At 42.2% G+C, this 13,293-nt stretch overlaps 1 protein-coding gene across 5 annotated transcripts in view; it reads right to left on the bottom strand.

The window, feature by feature from the left end:
* Positions 1-13,293, bottom strand: part of LOC122542489 (collagen and calcium-binding EGF domain-containing protein 1-like) — a 157,549-nt gene that overhangs the window by 28,554 nt on the left and 115,702 nt on the right. For 4 of the 5 annotated variants that reach the window (XM_043680263.2, XM_043680264.2, XM_087982190.1 and 1 more), the window contains 3 exons: positions 12,837-12,971; positions 8,476-8,613; positions 5,239-5,345 (listed from right to left, as the gene is read on the bottom strand). In XM_043680263.2, the coding sequence (XP_043536198.1) occupies positions 5,239-5,345; positions 8,476-8,613; positions 12,837-12,971 (380 nt within the window). The remainder of the gene's footprint in view (positions 1-5,238; positions 5,346-8,475; positions 8,614-12,836; positions 12,972-13,293) is intronic. The other variant, XM_087982191.1, reaches the window with a different exon arrangement.

Genomic DNA, 13,293 nt, shown 5'->3' with positions numbered 1-13,293 from the left:
TCTCCTGTTAGGGAGCATTTATGTACTGAATTCAGTTTTCCAATATTTTTCATGGTGGGATTTGAGCTCACACTTATTAGTAATGTTCATTAGAGAAGGGAAGTCCTACCAGGGAATTCTGACCTAAACAAGAATAAACTCTTATTATTTTTACACCAGTCTAGCAATACTATAATTACCATACCGCCTTAATAAAAACCGAAAGAACTGTGGATGTTGGAAATCAGAAACAAAAACAGAACTTGTTGGAAAAGCTCAGCAGGTCTGGCAGCATCTGTGAAGAGAAATCAGTGTTACCGTTCTGAGGAAGGGTCATCAAACCCAAATCACGAACTCTGATTTCTCTTCACGGATGTTGCCAGACCCGCTGAGCTATTTCTACAATTTATGTTTTTGCTTTCACCATACTGTTTTGCCTGTCTATCTGGATGCATCATGACTTGGTACTGCAACTCTCCATCCAGAGCCAGAAGAAACTACAGAGAGTTGTGAACACAGCCCAGACCATCCCATGAGTCAATCTTCCATCCATTGATTTCATCTTCACATCTTGCTGCCTTAGAAAGGCAGCCAATATCATTAAAGACCCCTCCCACCCTGGTAGTGCTCTCAATATCATCAAAGACCCCTCCCACCCTGGTAGTGCTCTCAATATCATCAAAGACCCCTTCCACCCTGGTACTGCTCTCAATATCATCAAAGACCCCTCCCACCCTGGTACTGCTCTCAATATCATCAAAGACCCCTCCCACCCTGGTAGTGCTCTCAATATCATCAAAGACCCCTCCCACCCTGGTAGTGCTCTCAATATCATCAAAGACCCCTTCCAACCCGGTACTGCTCTCTTCCAACCTCTTCTGTCAGGCAGAAGATAAAAAAGCTTAAACTTATGTACTAACAGGTTCAAGAACAGCTTCTTCCCCGCTGTTATTAGAGTTCTGGATGGACCTTTCAAATTTCAAATTTAATGTTGATCTTACTTTTTGTGCACTTTCTTTGCAGCCAAACCTTTGTATTCAATCACCCTACAATCTTTGTTTGTTATGATCTGCCTGTACTGCATGCAAAACAAAACTTCTCACTGTACCTAGGTACATGTGACTACAATCAAATCAAATCAAATCCTTCAAAATATAGAATTGTGTGGACAGCCCATTTGAACGGTGAGTGAGAACTATAGCAGGCTTCTGGCTGCTAAATTACACACATATGTTAGATTAGATTAGAATCCTTACAGTGTGGAAACAGGCCATTTGGCCCAACAAGTCCACACCGACCCTCCAAAGAGTAACCCACCCTGACCCATTCCCCTACCCTATATTTACCCCTAACTAATGCACCTAACACAATGGACAATTTAGCATCGCCAATTCACCTGACCAACACATCTTTGGATTGTGGGAGGAAACCAAAGCACCCAAAGGAAACCTACGCAGACACGGGGAGAATGTGCAAACTCCACACAGACAGTGTGGAGTGGTGCTGGATTAGAGTGGTCCTGGAAAAGCACAGCAGGTCAGGCAGCATTCAAGGAGCAGGAAAATCAAGCTTTCGGGCCAGAGCCCTTCATCAGGTTTTGGCCAGAAATGTCGATTCTCCTGTTCCTCGGATACTTCCTGACCTGCTGTGCTTTTCCAGCACTACTCTAATCTTGACTCTGATCTCCAGCATCTGCAGTCCTCACTTTTGCCTGGTGTTATTCTGAACCATGCGCTAGCCAAATGAATTAATCAGCCCCAAGTAGCACAATGCAGAGCGCAAGATTCTGAATACAGCCTCCGGGTCTGAAAGGAGGAGTTAGTTACACAACCTGATGCACTTCCCCAGTGATCAACATCATTTGATATTCATTATTCCAGCAAAGATTAAATGTCACTTCATAACTATTTTATCTATTTCTTAATAATTGCCAACTAGAGGTGCTCCTCCACAAACCATAGTTTTAACAACATTGTAATTTAATAAATAAAAATAGAATGTAGTAACAAGCAGCGATTCATAAGTAAGGTGCGTGCCTTTAACACAACCACCCACTAAGCTTATTCAGTAGCTAATAATAGGTTTCTGACAAATCTAACCATAAAGGCATCTTTATGTATCATAACAAAAGCCATATTGAGCTATTTTTATAAACAAGCTGTGAGTTAGCCTCAGAATCCGAACCCACAGGAGTTTCACCAATGTTTTGTTTGATTCAAAAGTGTGGATCTGTGAATTCCCAAACAGGGTGGGAGTTCGAGACCATTGCAGTTGAACATATCACCTTTCAGTATGTCGCATGCCATGTGATGTAGCTGAGTGAACACAGATCAGACTTGGGTGTGAACCTCCAATAGTTGAATGCTTTGAAGCCACTCACTGTTTAAATAAAATCATTGCACGTAGGCATTGTGGCAGGGCCAGCATCTGTTGTCCACCCTAAAATATCCTTGAACGGAGTGGCTTGCTAGGTCACTTCAGAGTGTGTTAAGAGTCAACCTCATTGCTGTGGATGTGGATCATGAAGGCTAGACCTGGTAATAGGGGAAACATAGAAAATAGGAGCAAGAGTAGGCCATTCAGCCCTTCAAGCCTGCCACTGCCATTTGTTTTGACTATGACCAATCGTCCAACTCAATAGATTGTTAATCTTTTTCCCCATATCTTTTGCTGCCTTTAGCCACAGATTATAGATCTTCTTGAAGTCATGCAACGTTTTGGCCTCAACCAGTTTCTGTGGTAGCGAATTCCACAGGCTCACCATTCTCTGGGTTGAGAAATTTCTCCTCACCTCAGTCTTAAGTGGTTTATTGCACATCCTTAGACTGTGATCCATAATTCTGGATTTTCCAGTCATCAGGTGCATCCTTCCTGCATCTACGCTGTCTAGACCTTTTAGAATTTTATATGTTTCTACGAAAACCACCCCCCTCACTCATCTGAGCAAGTATGATTCAAACTGTTTCAACGTCCTGCCTTCTCAGAAATGTCTGATAAAGCTTTGTTGTACACCTTCCAAAGCGAGAATGTCCTTCCTCAGATGTGGAAATGAAAACTCCCCATGATATTCCAGGTGTGTGGACTCACCAGTGCCCTATATACTAATTGTAACAAGACATCCCTGCACCTTTACTCCAATCTCCTTGCGATGAAGGCCAACATAACATTTGACTTCTTCACTGCCTGGTAGACCTGCATGCTTACCTTCAGTGACACCCAGGTCTTGTTGCACATTAACATCTCCCAATTTGTCACCATTCAGTTAACAATCTGCCTTCCTGTTTTTGCTCCCACATTGGATACCCTCGCATTCTATCCTCATTATGAGATTAGATTAGATTCTCTACAGTGCAGAAACAGGCCCTTCGACCCAAGTCCACACTAACCCTCCGAAAAGTAACCCACCCCCCTCTGACTAATGCACCTAACACTATGGACAATTTAGCATGGCCAATTCACCTGACCTGCACACCTTTGGAATGTGGGAGGAAACCAGAGCACTGAGAGGAAACCCACGCAGACATGGGGAAAATGTGCAAACTCCACACAGACAGTCACCCAAGGCTGGAATTGAACCTGGGACCCTGGTGTTGTGAGGCAGTAGTGCTAACCACTGAGCCACTGTGCTGATACTGCATCTGCCAAGCGTTTGCCCACTCACTCAGCTTATCCAAGTGGTCAACCCTGAAATCTCTCTGTTCTTCCCTTGTTTCACTTCGAGATCAGCAGGGGTTGAGAGGCTAGTACTCTCACCCCGAATTAGAGTCCAAACCTCACTCCAGAGCTTACAGCACAAGTCTAAGTTCATGCTAAGTTGCAGTACAGGGTGAGTGTAATCTTTGATATGAGATACCAAAGACAAATTCCAAGGGACTATTCTAAAGTCATCTTAGAATCAATCTGGCACCCTGAGACACATGAGGCAGATGAAATGCATCTTGCTGCAGTTTATCTTTCCTGGAGGAGGTCACCAGCTTGTCACCAACATCTGTAGTTTCAAGGGCTCTATTCTGCATCAAGCATGGTTGACCAACAGATTCTCCTACTCTCCCTGCCTGCCATAGGATGTACAGGTTCATAAACAACCTGATGGCTTATGAACTCACCTTTCTTTGCCGAAGAGTAGAACATCGAATATAGAACATTACAACCTTCCGCCCTCGATGTTGTGCTGCCCTGTGGAACCAATCGAATGCCCATCTAACCTACACTGTTCCATTCTTGTCCATATACCTCTCAAATGACAATTTAAATGCCCTTAAAGTTGAAGAGTCTACTACTGTAGCAGGCAGTGAGTTCCATGTCCCTACTGCTGTCTGAGTAAAGAAACCACCTGTAACATCTGTCCTATATCTATCACCCCTCAATTTAAAGCTATGTTCCCTTTGTGGTGCTGGAAAAGCACAGCCAGTCATGCAGCATCCTCGGATGCTGCCTGACCGGCTGTGCTTTTCCAACATCACACTGTTTGACTCTGATCTCCAGCATCTGCAGTCCTCACCTTCTCCTAGTTGATTATCACCTTTTTTTGCATCAAGTCCTGAGATTGAACTTCAACATAGAATTCCAACAGTGTGGAAGCAGGCCATTCGACAAGCACGTCCACTCTGACCCTCCGAAGAACATCCCACCCACACTCTCCACTACCCCCGCATTCCAATGGCTAACCTACCTAGCTTGCATGTACCTGGAAACAATGGGGCAATTTAACATGGCTAATCTATCCAATCTGCACATCTTGTGAGAGGAAACTGGCGGAAACCCATGCAGACACGGGGAGAATGTGCACATTCCACATGGACACTCGCCCGAGACTGGAGTCAAACCCGGGGTCCTGGCCCTGTGAGGCAGTAGTGCTAACCACTGAGCCACTGTACCACCCAAGCTTGAACCCAGAGCTTCTGGCTCAGAGACAGACACCAGCCACTGGATCATGAGAGGTCCAGATATTCCAAAGAAGAGTTGGGAGTTGTTTTTAGTGCCCTGACCAATACTTATCCCTCAGCGAATGAAGTAACACTTCAAGGTGTAAGTCACTGTTGTAACGTAGGAAGTATGGCTGCCAGCAATCTCCCACAGACAGAGATGTACTCATGACCAGATAATCTGTTTTTAATGATGAGGGACAAATGTTGGTCTGACACATTAATCTCACCAGTTGAGTTTCTGATGGAATTTGCTGCAATCAGTAAGCCTTTCACTGCCAGCATAACTGGCAGCATTTATATTGAGCACAGATCGGCAATTATATCACATTACCTTCTGCTTGAACTGTGCCAAAGTCTGCTTCATCTGCAGAAACTCTTCACAAGTGACCGAACAAGTGCCAGCACTCATCAGGTGATCGGATTTAATCGCACTGCTGTCTGAAAGAGGGAGGAACCGTGAATATCTTCTTTAGTTAATCACTTCATGACTCCAGTATTGAAGCTCTGAGATCTTTTAATCTGGAAAAGCAGCTGGAAATCTAGCTTAGCAATGTACTAACAAACAACACGGAAGAGAGGAATAGGAGTGTACAGGTTCCTTGGTCTTTATCCCATAATTTCTCTTCTGTATGCCACCCCTCACCATAATGACCCTCATCACCAGCCACGCTATCTGGGAGAAATGTCACAGTAACAAGGAAGTAAAGTGTGAGTTAACCTTAAATTGAACTGGGTGGCACGGTGACTCGGTGATTAGTACTACTGCCTCACAGCGCCAGGGACCTGGGTTTGATTCCACCCTTAGGGCGCTGCATGTGTGGAGTTTGTACATTCTCCCTGTGTCTGTGTGGGTTTCCTCCAGGTGCTCTGGTTTCCTCCCACAGTTCAAAGATGTACAGTTTAGGTGGAGTGGCCATGCGAAAGTGCCCATAATGTCCAGGAATGTGCAAGTTAGATGGATTAGCCATGAGAAATGCAGGGTTGTAGGGGGTGGGTCTGGGTGGGCTGTTCTTTGGAGGGTCAGTGGGGACTGGAAATAGCTGAATGGCCTGCTTTCACACTGTAGGAATTCTATGTAAGATGCTCTGTCCTTCCAAGATCATCGAGTTCAATGGTTGCATCACCTATGGTCATTAAGAGATGAATTATGAGTTAATGAGGGTGCTGTTTGATACAGTAGTTAGAAAATGCTTTAAAAATCCTGAGCTCCATATCATAAGGCCGGGAAGAGGCAATTCAGCCCCTCAAACCTGTTCGATCCTGACTGATTGTGACATAACTCAATCTACCCCACCTTGGTTCTACAACTATTAAGGTCCTTGCTGAACAAAACGACATCATTCTCAATATTGACATGGCTGTGACAATGGGCAAACGGAGGAGTAGGAGGCAGGAAACAGGGCTGTTGACAAACTTTTACTGAAGTCATGGGGATGAAGCTGCTGAAACCAAAAGAGAACTTGTTGCATCGATTTTTCACATTTTTGATTGCTCGGTTGAGTATGTGGCCAAGTCACATTGGATGGGGTCAATGATCCCTTGGAACTCAGGCTAGAATATCACAGTAACTGGCACACTGTGCCAATTCAGCATCTAAATGAATTGCCCAGGTAAATTTTGTTTTTAAGTTTTTACTCAATTAAAAATGATTTTTGTGAGAAAGTAAAAATGTCGAGTAACAACCACTACCAGTTTCTGATATTAAGATTTGAGAGACTTGACCTGTAAAAGGAGATAGAGCACCGCCTCTGGAGAAAGTAGAAATAGCAGGTGTTATCAAGGGAGGCAAAGAGAGTAGAATAGAAATGAGATCATGTTAAACTATGATGCATGACCGGTTAGATCTCACCTGGAGTATTATATCCAGTTTTGGGTGCTACTGTTTGGAAGGTTGTCCTGGCGAGGGTGCAGAAGAGATTTAACTGAATAGAGAAGCTGGGATTATTCTCCTTGGAGAAGTTTAAGTGTGAATTATTGTGGGTGTTCAAAATAATGAGGGCTTTTGATAAACTAACTAGGTTATGGCCCAGTGATAGTGACATTGCCTGTGAGCCAGAAAGCCTGGGTTCAAATCCCATTTGCTTCAGAGGTGCATCATAATGTGTATGAACAGGTTGATTAAAAATACGTGTATCTACACAGTCCATTTTAAAAAGTACAGGTCTCTTGTGGTAGTGTCAATATCTCTAGGTCAGGAGGCTTGAGTTCAGTTCCTGTACCAGCAGTGTGTCATAACTTATCTAACAAAACAAGATAGATTTAAAAATATCTACACGATAAATGGGGTGAAATTGTTTCCCCTGGCAAGAGAATTGGTTGGCAGAGAACATAGATTTAAAGTAATTGGAAAAAGAAGGGAAGATAAGAATTTTTTTTAAACATGACAACTTTACTTTTATGTTCTAGAATAAGTGATTAATGGTAACCTAGAAAAGGGAATTGGATACATACGTGGAGTGTGGGAGGTTGAGTGGTGACCTTATAGAGGTTTATAAAATAATAACAGGTAGAAATAGAGTGATTGGTCGATGTCTTTCCCCTGGGGTGGATGATTTCAAGACTAAGGGGCACATTTTTAAAGTGAGAGGAGAGAGGTTCAAAAAAGACATGAGGGGCAATGTTTTACACAGAGGGTGGCTCGTGTGTGGAATGAACTCCGAGGAAGTGGTGGATGTGGGTGCAATAACAACATTTAAAAGACATTTGGATAAGTACATGAACAGGAAAGGTTTGGAGGGATATCGGCCAGGAGCAGGCAGTTGGGACGAGTTCAGTTTGGGATTATTTTTGGCATGGACTGGTTGGACCGAGTGGTCTGTTTCCATGCTGTATGATACCATGACTCTACGAACAGGATAAAATTATCACTGGAAAAGATCAGGCGACTGGTATGTATTAGATAACTCCTTCAAAGAGCTGGCATATGCACCATGGACTGTGCTCTGCTTTCATTTATTGCAGCAATACCCATTGATTCAGTAACCTTAGTGCAGTACATTAGTATCTGCAAGCATGATCCTTTATTAGAGCTGAGAAAATTTGGAAAATCAACTTTCTCGTTGAACTTCTGAAATTGGTTGAACTTTATTTCTTAAAACTAAACAGACAAGCTTTAAGAATTAGAGAAGAAAATGATTTAGTTGCCAGTGTTAATGATTGGAAATTGAGCAGAATTCTTTCAGCATCCTCACAGTGCCAGAGACCTTTCAATTCCACACTCAGCCTGTGTGAAATTTGCACGTTGTTCCCGTGTCCGTGTGGGTTTCGATCGGGTGCTCCGGTTTCTTCCCACAGTCCAAAGATGTGCAGGTTAGGTGGTTATGCTAAATTGTCCATTGTGTCTAGGGATATGCAGGCTAGGTGGATTAGCCATGGGAGGTGCAGACTACAGGAATAGGGTAGGGAGTGGATCTGAGTGGGATGATTTTCAGAGGGTCGGTGTGGACTCAATGGGCTGCCAGGCCTGCTTTCACACTGTAGAGGTTCTATGATACTGTTCAATGATTCTTTGATTGATTGGATCTACATACAATATCCATCAATTAGAATAAAGAACCTTCTCTCTTACCATTAAAAGATCTGAGACAGGACTTGCCATCGGAACTCAAGTAAAATCCTTCTTGACACTCACAAATGAAGCTTCCGAGCGTGTTAATGCATTTGTGATCGCATAATGTGTCGTTATTGACTAAACATTCATCTATGTCTGTAGAGAACAGGAACAAGTCCATGTCACTGGTTTAAAATCAGAAGGCATTCACCAGCACTACAACAATGAATGATTAAGTGTGACATTATGTTCAAATGAATGCCTCAAGTTTTCATAGATTTGCACCAAAACCAGGAAGTGTAATAGCAAATGTAACGCTGAATGCATGCTACAAAAAGATTGAGGAACTTGAGACTGGAGAGACAGGTGCCAGTTCTTATATGGAAGTTAATTGGACCAGTGTCTGGCTACTAATTTTCGAGGTTTCACCGAACCATCTTTTCTTTCAAAAAACAAATTCCATGAGGAAGTCCAAACCTATTCATAAAATGTACCCTTTCTATAATCTGTTACCTGCATCCTACCTCACACCAAGTCCTGTTGACCCATTGCTCCTGTACTCACTGGTCTACATGGGCTGCTGCTTTGGCAATGCCTTGATTTTAAAAAGGCCTGAAGAAGGGCTTATGCCCGAAACGTCGATTCTCCTGTTCCCTGGATGCTGCCTGACCGGCTGCGCTTCTCCAGCAACACATTTTCAGCTTTAAAAATTCTAATCTTTGTTTTCAACTTTCTCCATGGCATCACTTCTCACCATCTCTATAATCCTTCCCAACTCTACAAGCATTTGAGATTTCTGCACATATCATATCCTGACCTCTTGCACATCCTTAATTTTCATTAAAGTGATGACTTAAGTGATGGCTGCTATATTATCATCTGTAGAATGATGTCTCATTAAGAGCTCGACATGTGAATCAGCCATGTAGCTGGATGGTATCATGTGACCAAATGCCACAAACTCTCTGCACCGTAGCAATCTAGGCACAGGATATGCCTGGAAATTTTTCTGTACTGTACATATTAATTTAGCTGTAACAAAACCCACCAGAAATCTTTAAATAAACAAAATGCATGTATCTCTTCTGTTACATTCAAATAACGTGAGATTTTTACTGTAGTGACCATGTCCTCAGCTGCCTGTGCCAAATGCTCTGATATCCCTTCCTAAATCCCTCCACTTTTTTCATCTCTCCTCCTTTAAGATACCCCTACAAGCTGTCCCTTTAACCAATTTTTTTGTCTTTTGTCTTGACATCTGCCTGTATGGTTCAATGACAATCGCATTCCTTTGATGTGCATGAACACTAATGGCAAAACATAAATGTTTATTATCATTGGTCTTTGAGACGGCTGCTTAACTAAGGATTAACAATAACTACTCTTGCTGAATTTGGTGTGCAAGGCACTATATATTTTTACTCATCAAAATAATAGCTATTTCAGGGACCAAGCAAGAACCCAAGCAAGCAAAAATCCATGACCAGTGACACGGAATTCCCTAGGTGAGTGATTTTTAAAAAATTAATGAATGGTTTTTTAAAAAATCACTCATGAGCTACGGGCATCACTGGCTAGGCCAGCATTTATTACCCATTCCTAATTGCCCAGAAGGCAGTAAAGTGTCCACCACATTGCTGTCGGTCTGAAGTCACACTAGGCCAGACCAGGTAAAGTCAACAGATTCCTTCCCTGAAGGATATTAGTGAACCAAATGAGTTTTTCCCAACAATTGGAAATAGTTTCATAGTTATGATTAAACTCTTAATTCCAGATTCTTCATTGAATTGAAATTCTATCATCTGTGGCGAGATTTGAATATGGACCCCGAGAACATTTAGATGAGTTTCTGAATTAACAGTCTATCGATAATACCACTAGACCATTGCCTCTCCAGCGAATGAATAGATATTTAACTTAGATTAGATTAGATTCCCTCCAGTGTGGAAACAAGCCCTTCGGCCCAACAAGCCTACACCGACCCTCCGAAAAGTAACCCACCCAGTCCCATTTCCCTCTGACTAATGTACCTAACACACTGGGCAATTTAGCATGACCAATTCACCTGACCTGCACATCTTTGGACTATGGGAGGAAACCAGAGCACCCGGAGGAAACCCACACAGACACGGGGAGAATGTGCAAACTCCACACAGACAGTCGCCCGAGGCTGGAATTGAACCCGGGACTCTGGTGCTGTGAGGCAGCAGTGCTAACCACTGAGCCACGTCCTTGACTCAAGCAACAAATGCAAGCACGAAAACAAAAATAAGGAAAGGTTGAGGCTGGCAGATAGTAGAGAATGGAGTCAATCAAATTATCTGGGTCATTGATATAAATTGTAAAAGATTGAAGTCACAGCACAGATCCTGTGTGGGACTTCACTTGCTGCATCCTGCCAATTAGGTAAGAACTGATTTATGCAACTCTGTTTTTGCCAGGTTGACAATTTTCGATCTATACTAACACATTACCCACTACATCATGCACTTTTACAATGACCTTCAATTTGGCATCTTTCAAAAATCGAAGTACATCTCCTCTTTATCTACACCACATGTTACCCCCTTCAAAGAAGTTTAATAAATTGGTTGAACATGATACCATGCTGACTCTTCCTGATTATATTGAGTTCTAAATGTGCAGCTATAATCGCTTTAATCATTGATTTGAACACCTTTCTCTTGAAAGGCTTCAAGCTGATTGGCCTATCGTCTCCTGTTATCTGTCTTCTTTGCTTCTTAATTAGCAGAATTAGTTTTGCTAATTTTCAGTCAGGCAATCTGGCAAATTAACACTAATTCATCTACTACCTCATTAGCAACCTCCTTTATGACCCGAGGACAAAGTCCATTAGAACCCAGAGACTTAAAAACCTGCAGCTCCATCAGTTTGCTTTGTGCCATTTCCCTAGTGACTGTAATTTCACTAAGTTGCTCTCTCTCTTCCACCTCCTGATTTACAGCTGTAACTGGAATGTATATTGTATCCTCTATAGTGAAGACAGAAGCAAAATATTTGTTCATTTTGTCATCAATTACCTTATTATCTACTATTAACTCTCCATTCTCATTCTGTAGAAGACCAACGTTCACATTATTTACCCTTTTTCTTTTCTAATACCTGTAAAATTCTTCTGTTTTTACATGCAAAGCTGGACTCCTCTCTGAGAAGCCATCTAAACTCGGAATATTAGCTTGCTTTCTCTGCATGGACGCTGCCTGACTCACTGTGATCTCCAACATTTTTTGTTTTCAGTGCATTCTTCTCATGCTTGAATTTCTTCTTCCTAATTAATCTTGTCATTCTCTGCTGTTCTTCATACTTGAGCCAATAATCTGACCTCCCACTCATCGATGCTCAGTTGTACATTTTTTTCTTTGAGTTTTGATGTTTACCTGAACTTCTCTAGTTAGTGGGTCCTCTCTTTAGAATTTTTCTTTATAGCAGGAAGATATTTATTCTGAAAGTATCCCCTCAAATGTCTGCCACTGCGTCTCTGTTGATCTATCCCCCAGTCTAGCACACTATCTTAGGTCATCTAGCTCAGCTTCATGCCAACAGAGTTACCTTTAAGGTTAAAATACTGATCTTAGACTTGATTTGGAGATGCCGGTGTTGGACTGGGATGCACAAAGTTAAAAATCACACAACACCAGGTTATAGTCCAACAGGTTTAATTGGAAGCACACTAGCTTTCGGAGCGACGCTCCTTCATCAGGTGATCAGACAATCACCTGATGAAAGAGCATCGCTCCGAAAGCTAGTGTGCTTCCAATTAAACCTGTTGGACTATAACCTGGTGTTGTGTGATTTTTGATCTTAGACTAGTCTTCTCCCTTTTTAAATTGGATGAAAACTTCAATGATATTATGGTTGCTGTGACCTAGGGGCATTTTGGCCTGGAGGTCATCAATTAATTCTGTCACATTACCAAGTCTAACACCATGTGCCCCGTAATTGGTTCAAGAATGTGCTGCTGTAAGGAACTATCTTGAAAGCAGTCTCCTCATCCAGGCGATTACTGTCAGTCTGATCTTTCCAGTATATACGTAGATTAAGAACATCCATGTTTATTACCACCACTACTCAATATTTCTTATTATGTACTGTCTCCCACATTGTGGCTACTGTTAAGGGGACTGCATGCTATTGCCATTAATGACTTCTTTCCCCTGTCTTTCCTAATCTCCATCCAAACTGATTCTATGCCTTGATTGACTAAACGGAGGGCCAAATGCACAGAGTCCTGTGCTTTACTCGAGCAGTTTTATGATAATATGTTGCATCTAAAGTAAGAAGAGTACAAATGGGTCACAGTATCCCAATGAAAAGACTGTAGATGAGCAATACGTTATTAATAAAATCCGCAATCTCACCTAAACAGTAGGGCGTCTGATGATTTCTGTGTCGCTCTCGGTCAAAGTGATATCCGGGGTAACATGTACACACAACTCGTCCAAAATTATCAGTGCATTGCTGTTCACAAGGTGAGCCAGCACAGACATCAGTATCTGGAGATAAAGGAGATGCCAAGTCAACAATGCAAGGTCTTTGTTACTTCATCAATGTTTTGTCAATAAAGTCAAATTATGCCAACATGTTGCATTTTGCATCAAGGCATCTCAGTGTATATAAAGCACAATCTGAGATAGCAGCAGAGCAGAGTGGATAAATCTAATGGTCATGGTGGAATCAAGTTTGGGTTTTGAATGTGTATGGACTAGAGAATGAAAGATGAAGGGAGATTCTTGAAGTTCCGAGAGCATGTTGGAATATAAGATGACCACTACCATTGCCATTTTAAAGAGGGAGGCAATATGGAACTTGGGAGCT

This window comes from Chiloscyllium plagiosum, unplaced genomic scaffold (assembly GCF_037043375.1).
Source record: "Chiloscyllium plagiosum isolate Xiang-an unplaced genomic scaffold, Cpla_swu_hap1 HiC_scaffold_42, whole genome shotgun sequence".
Lineage (NCBI taxonomy): Eukaryota > Metazoa > Chordata > Chondrichthyes > Orectolobiformes > Hemiscylliidae > Chiloscyllium > Chiloscyllium plagiosum.
This window is presented reverse-complemented; position numbering and strand designations above follow the sequence as displayed.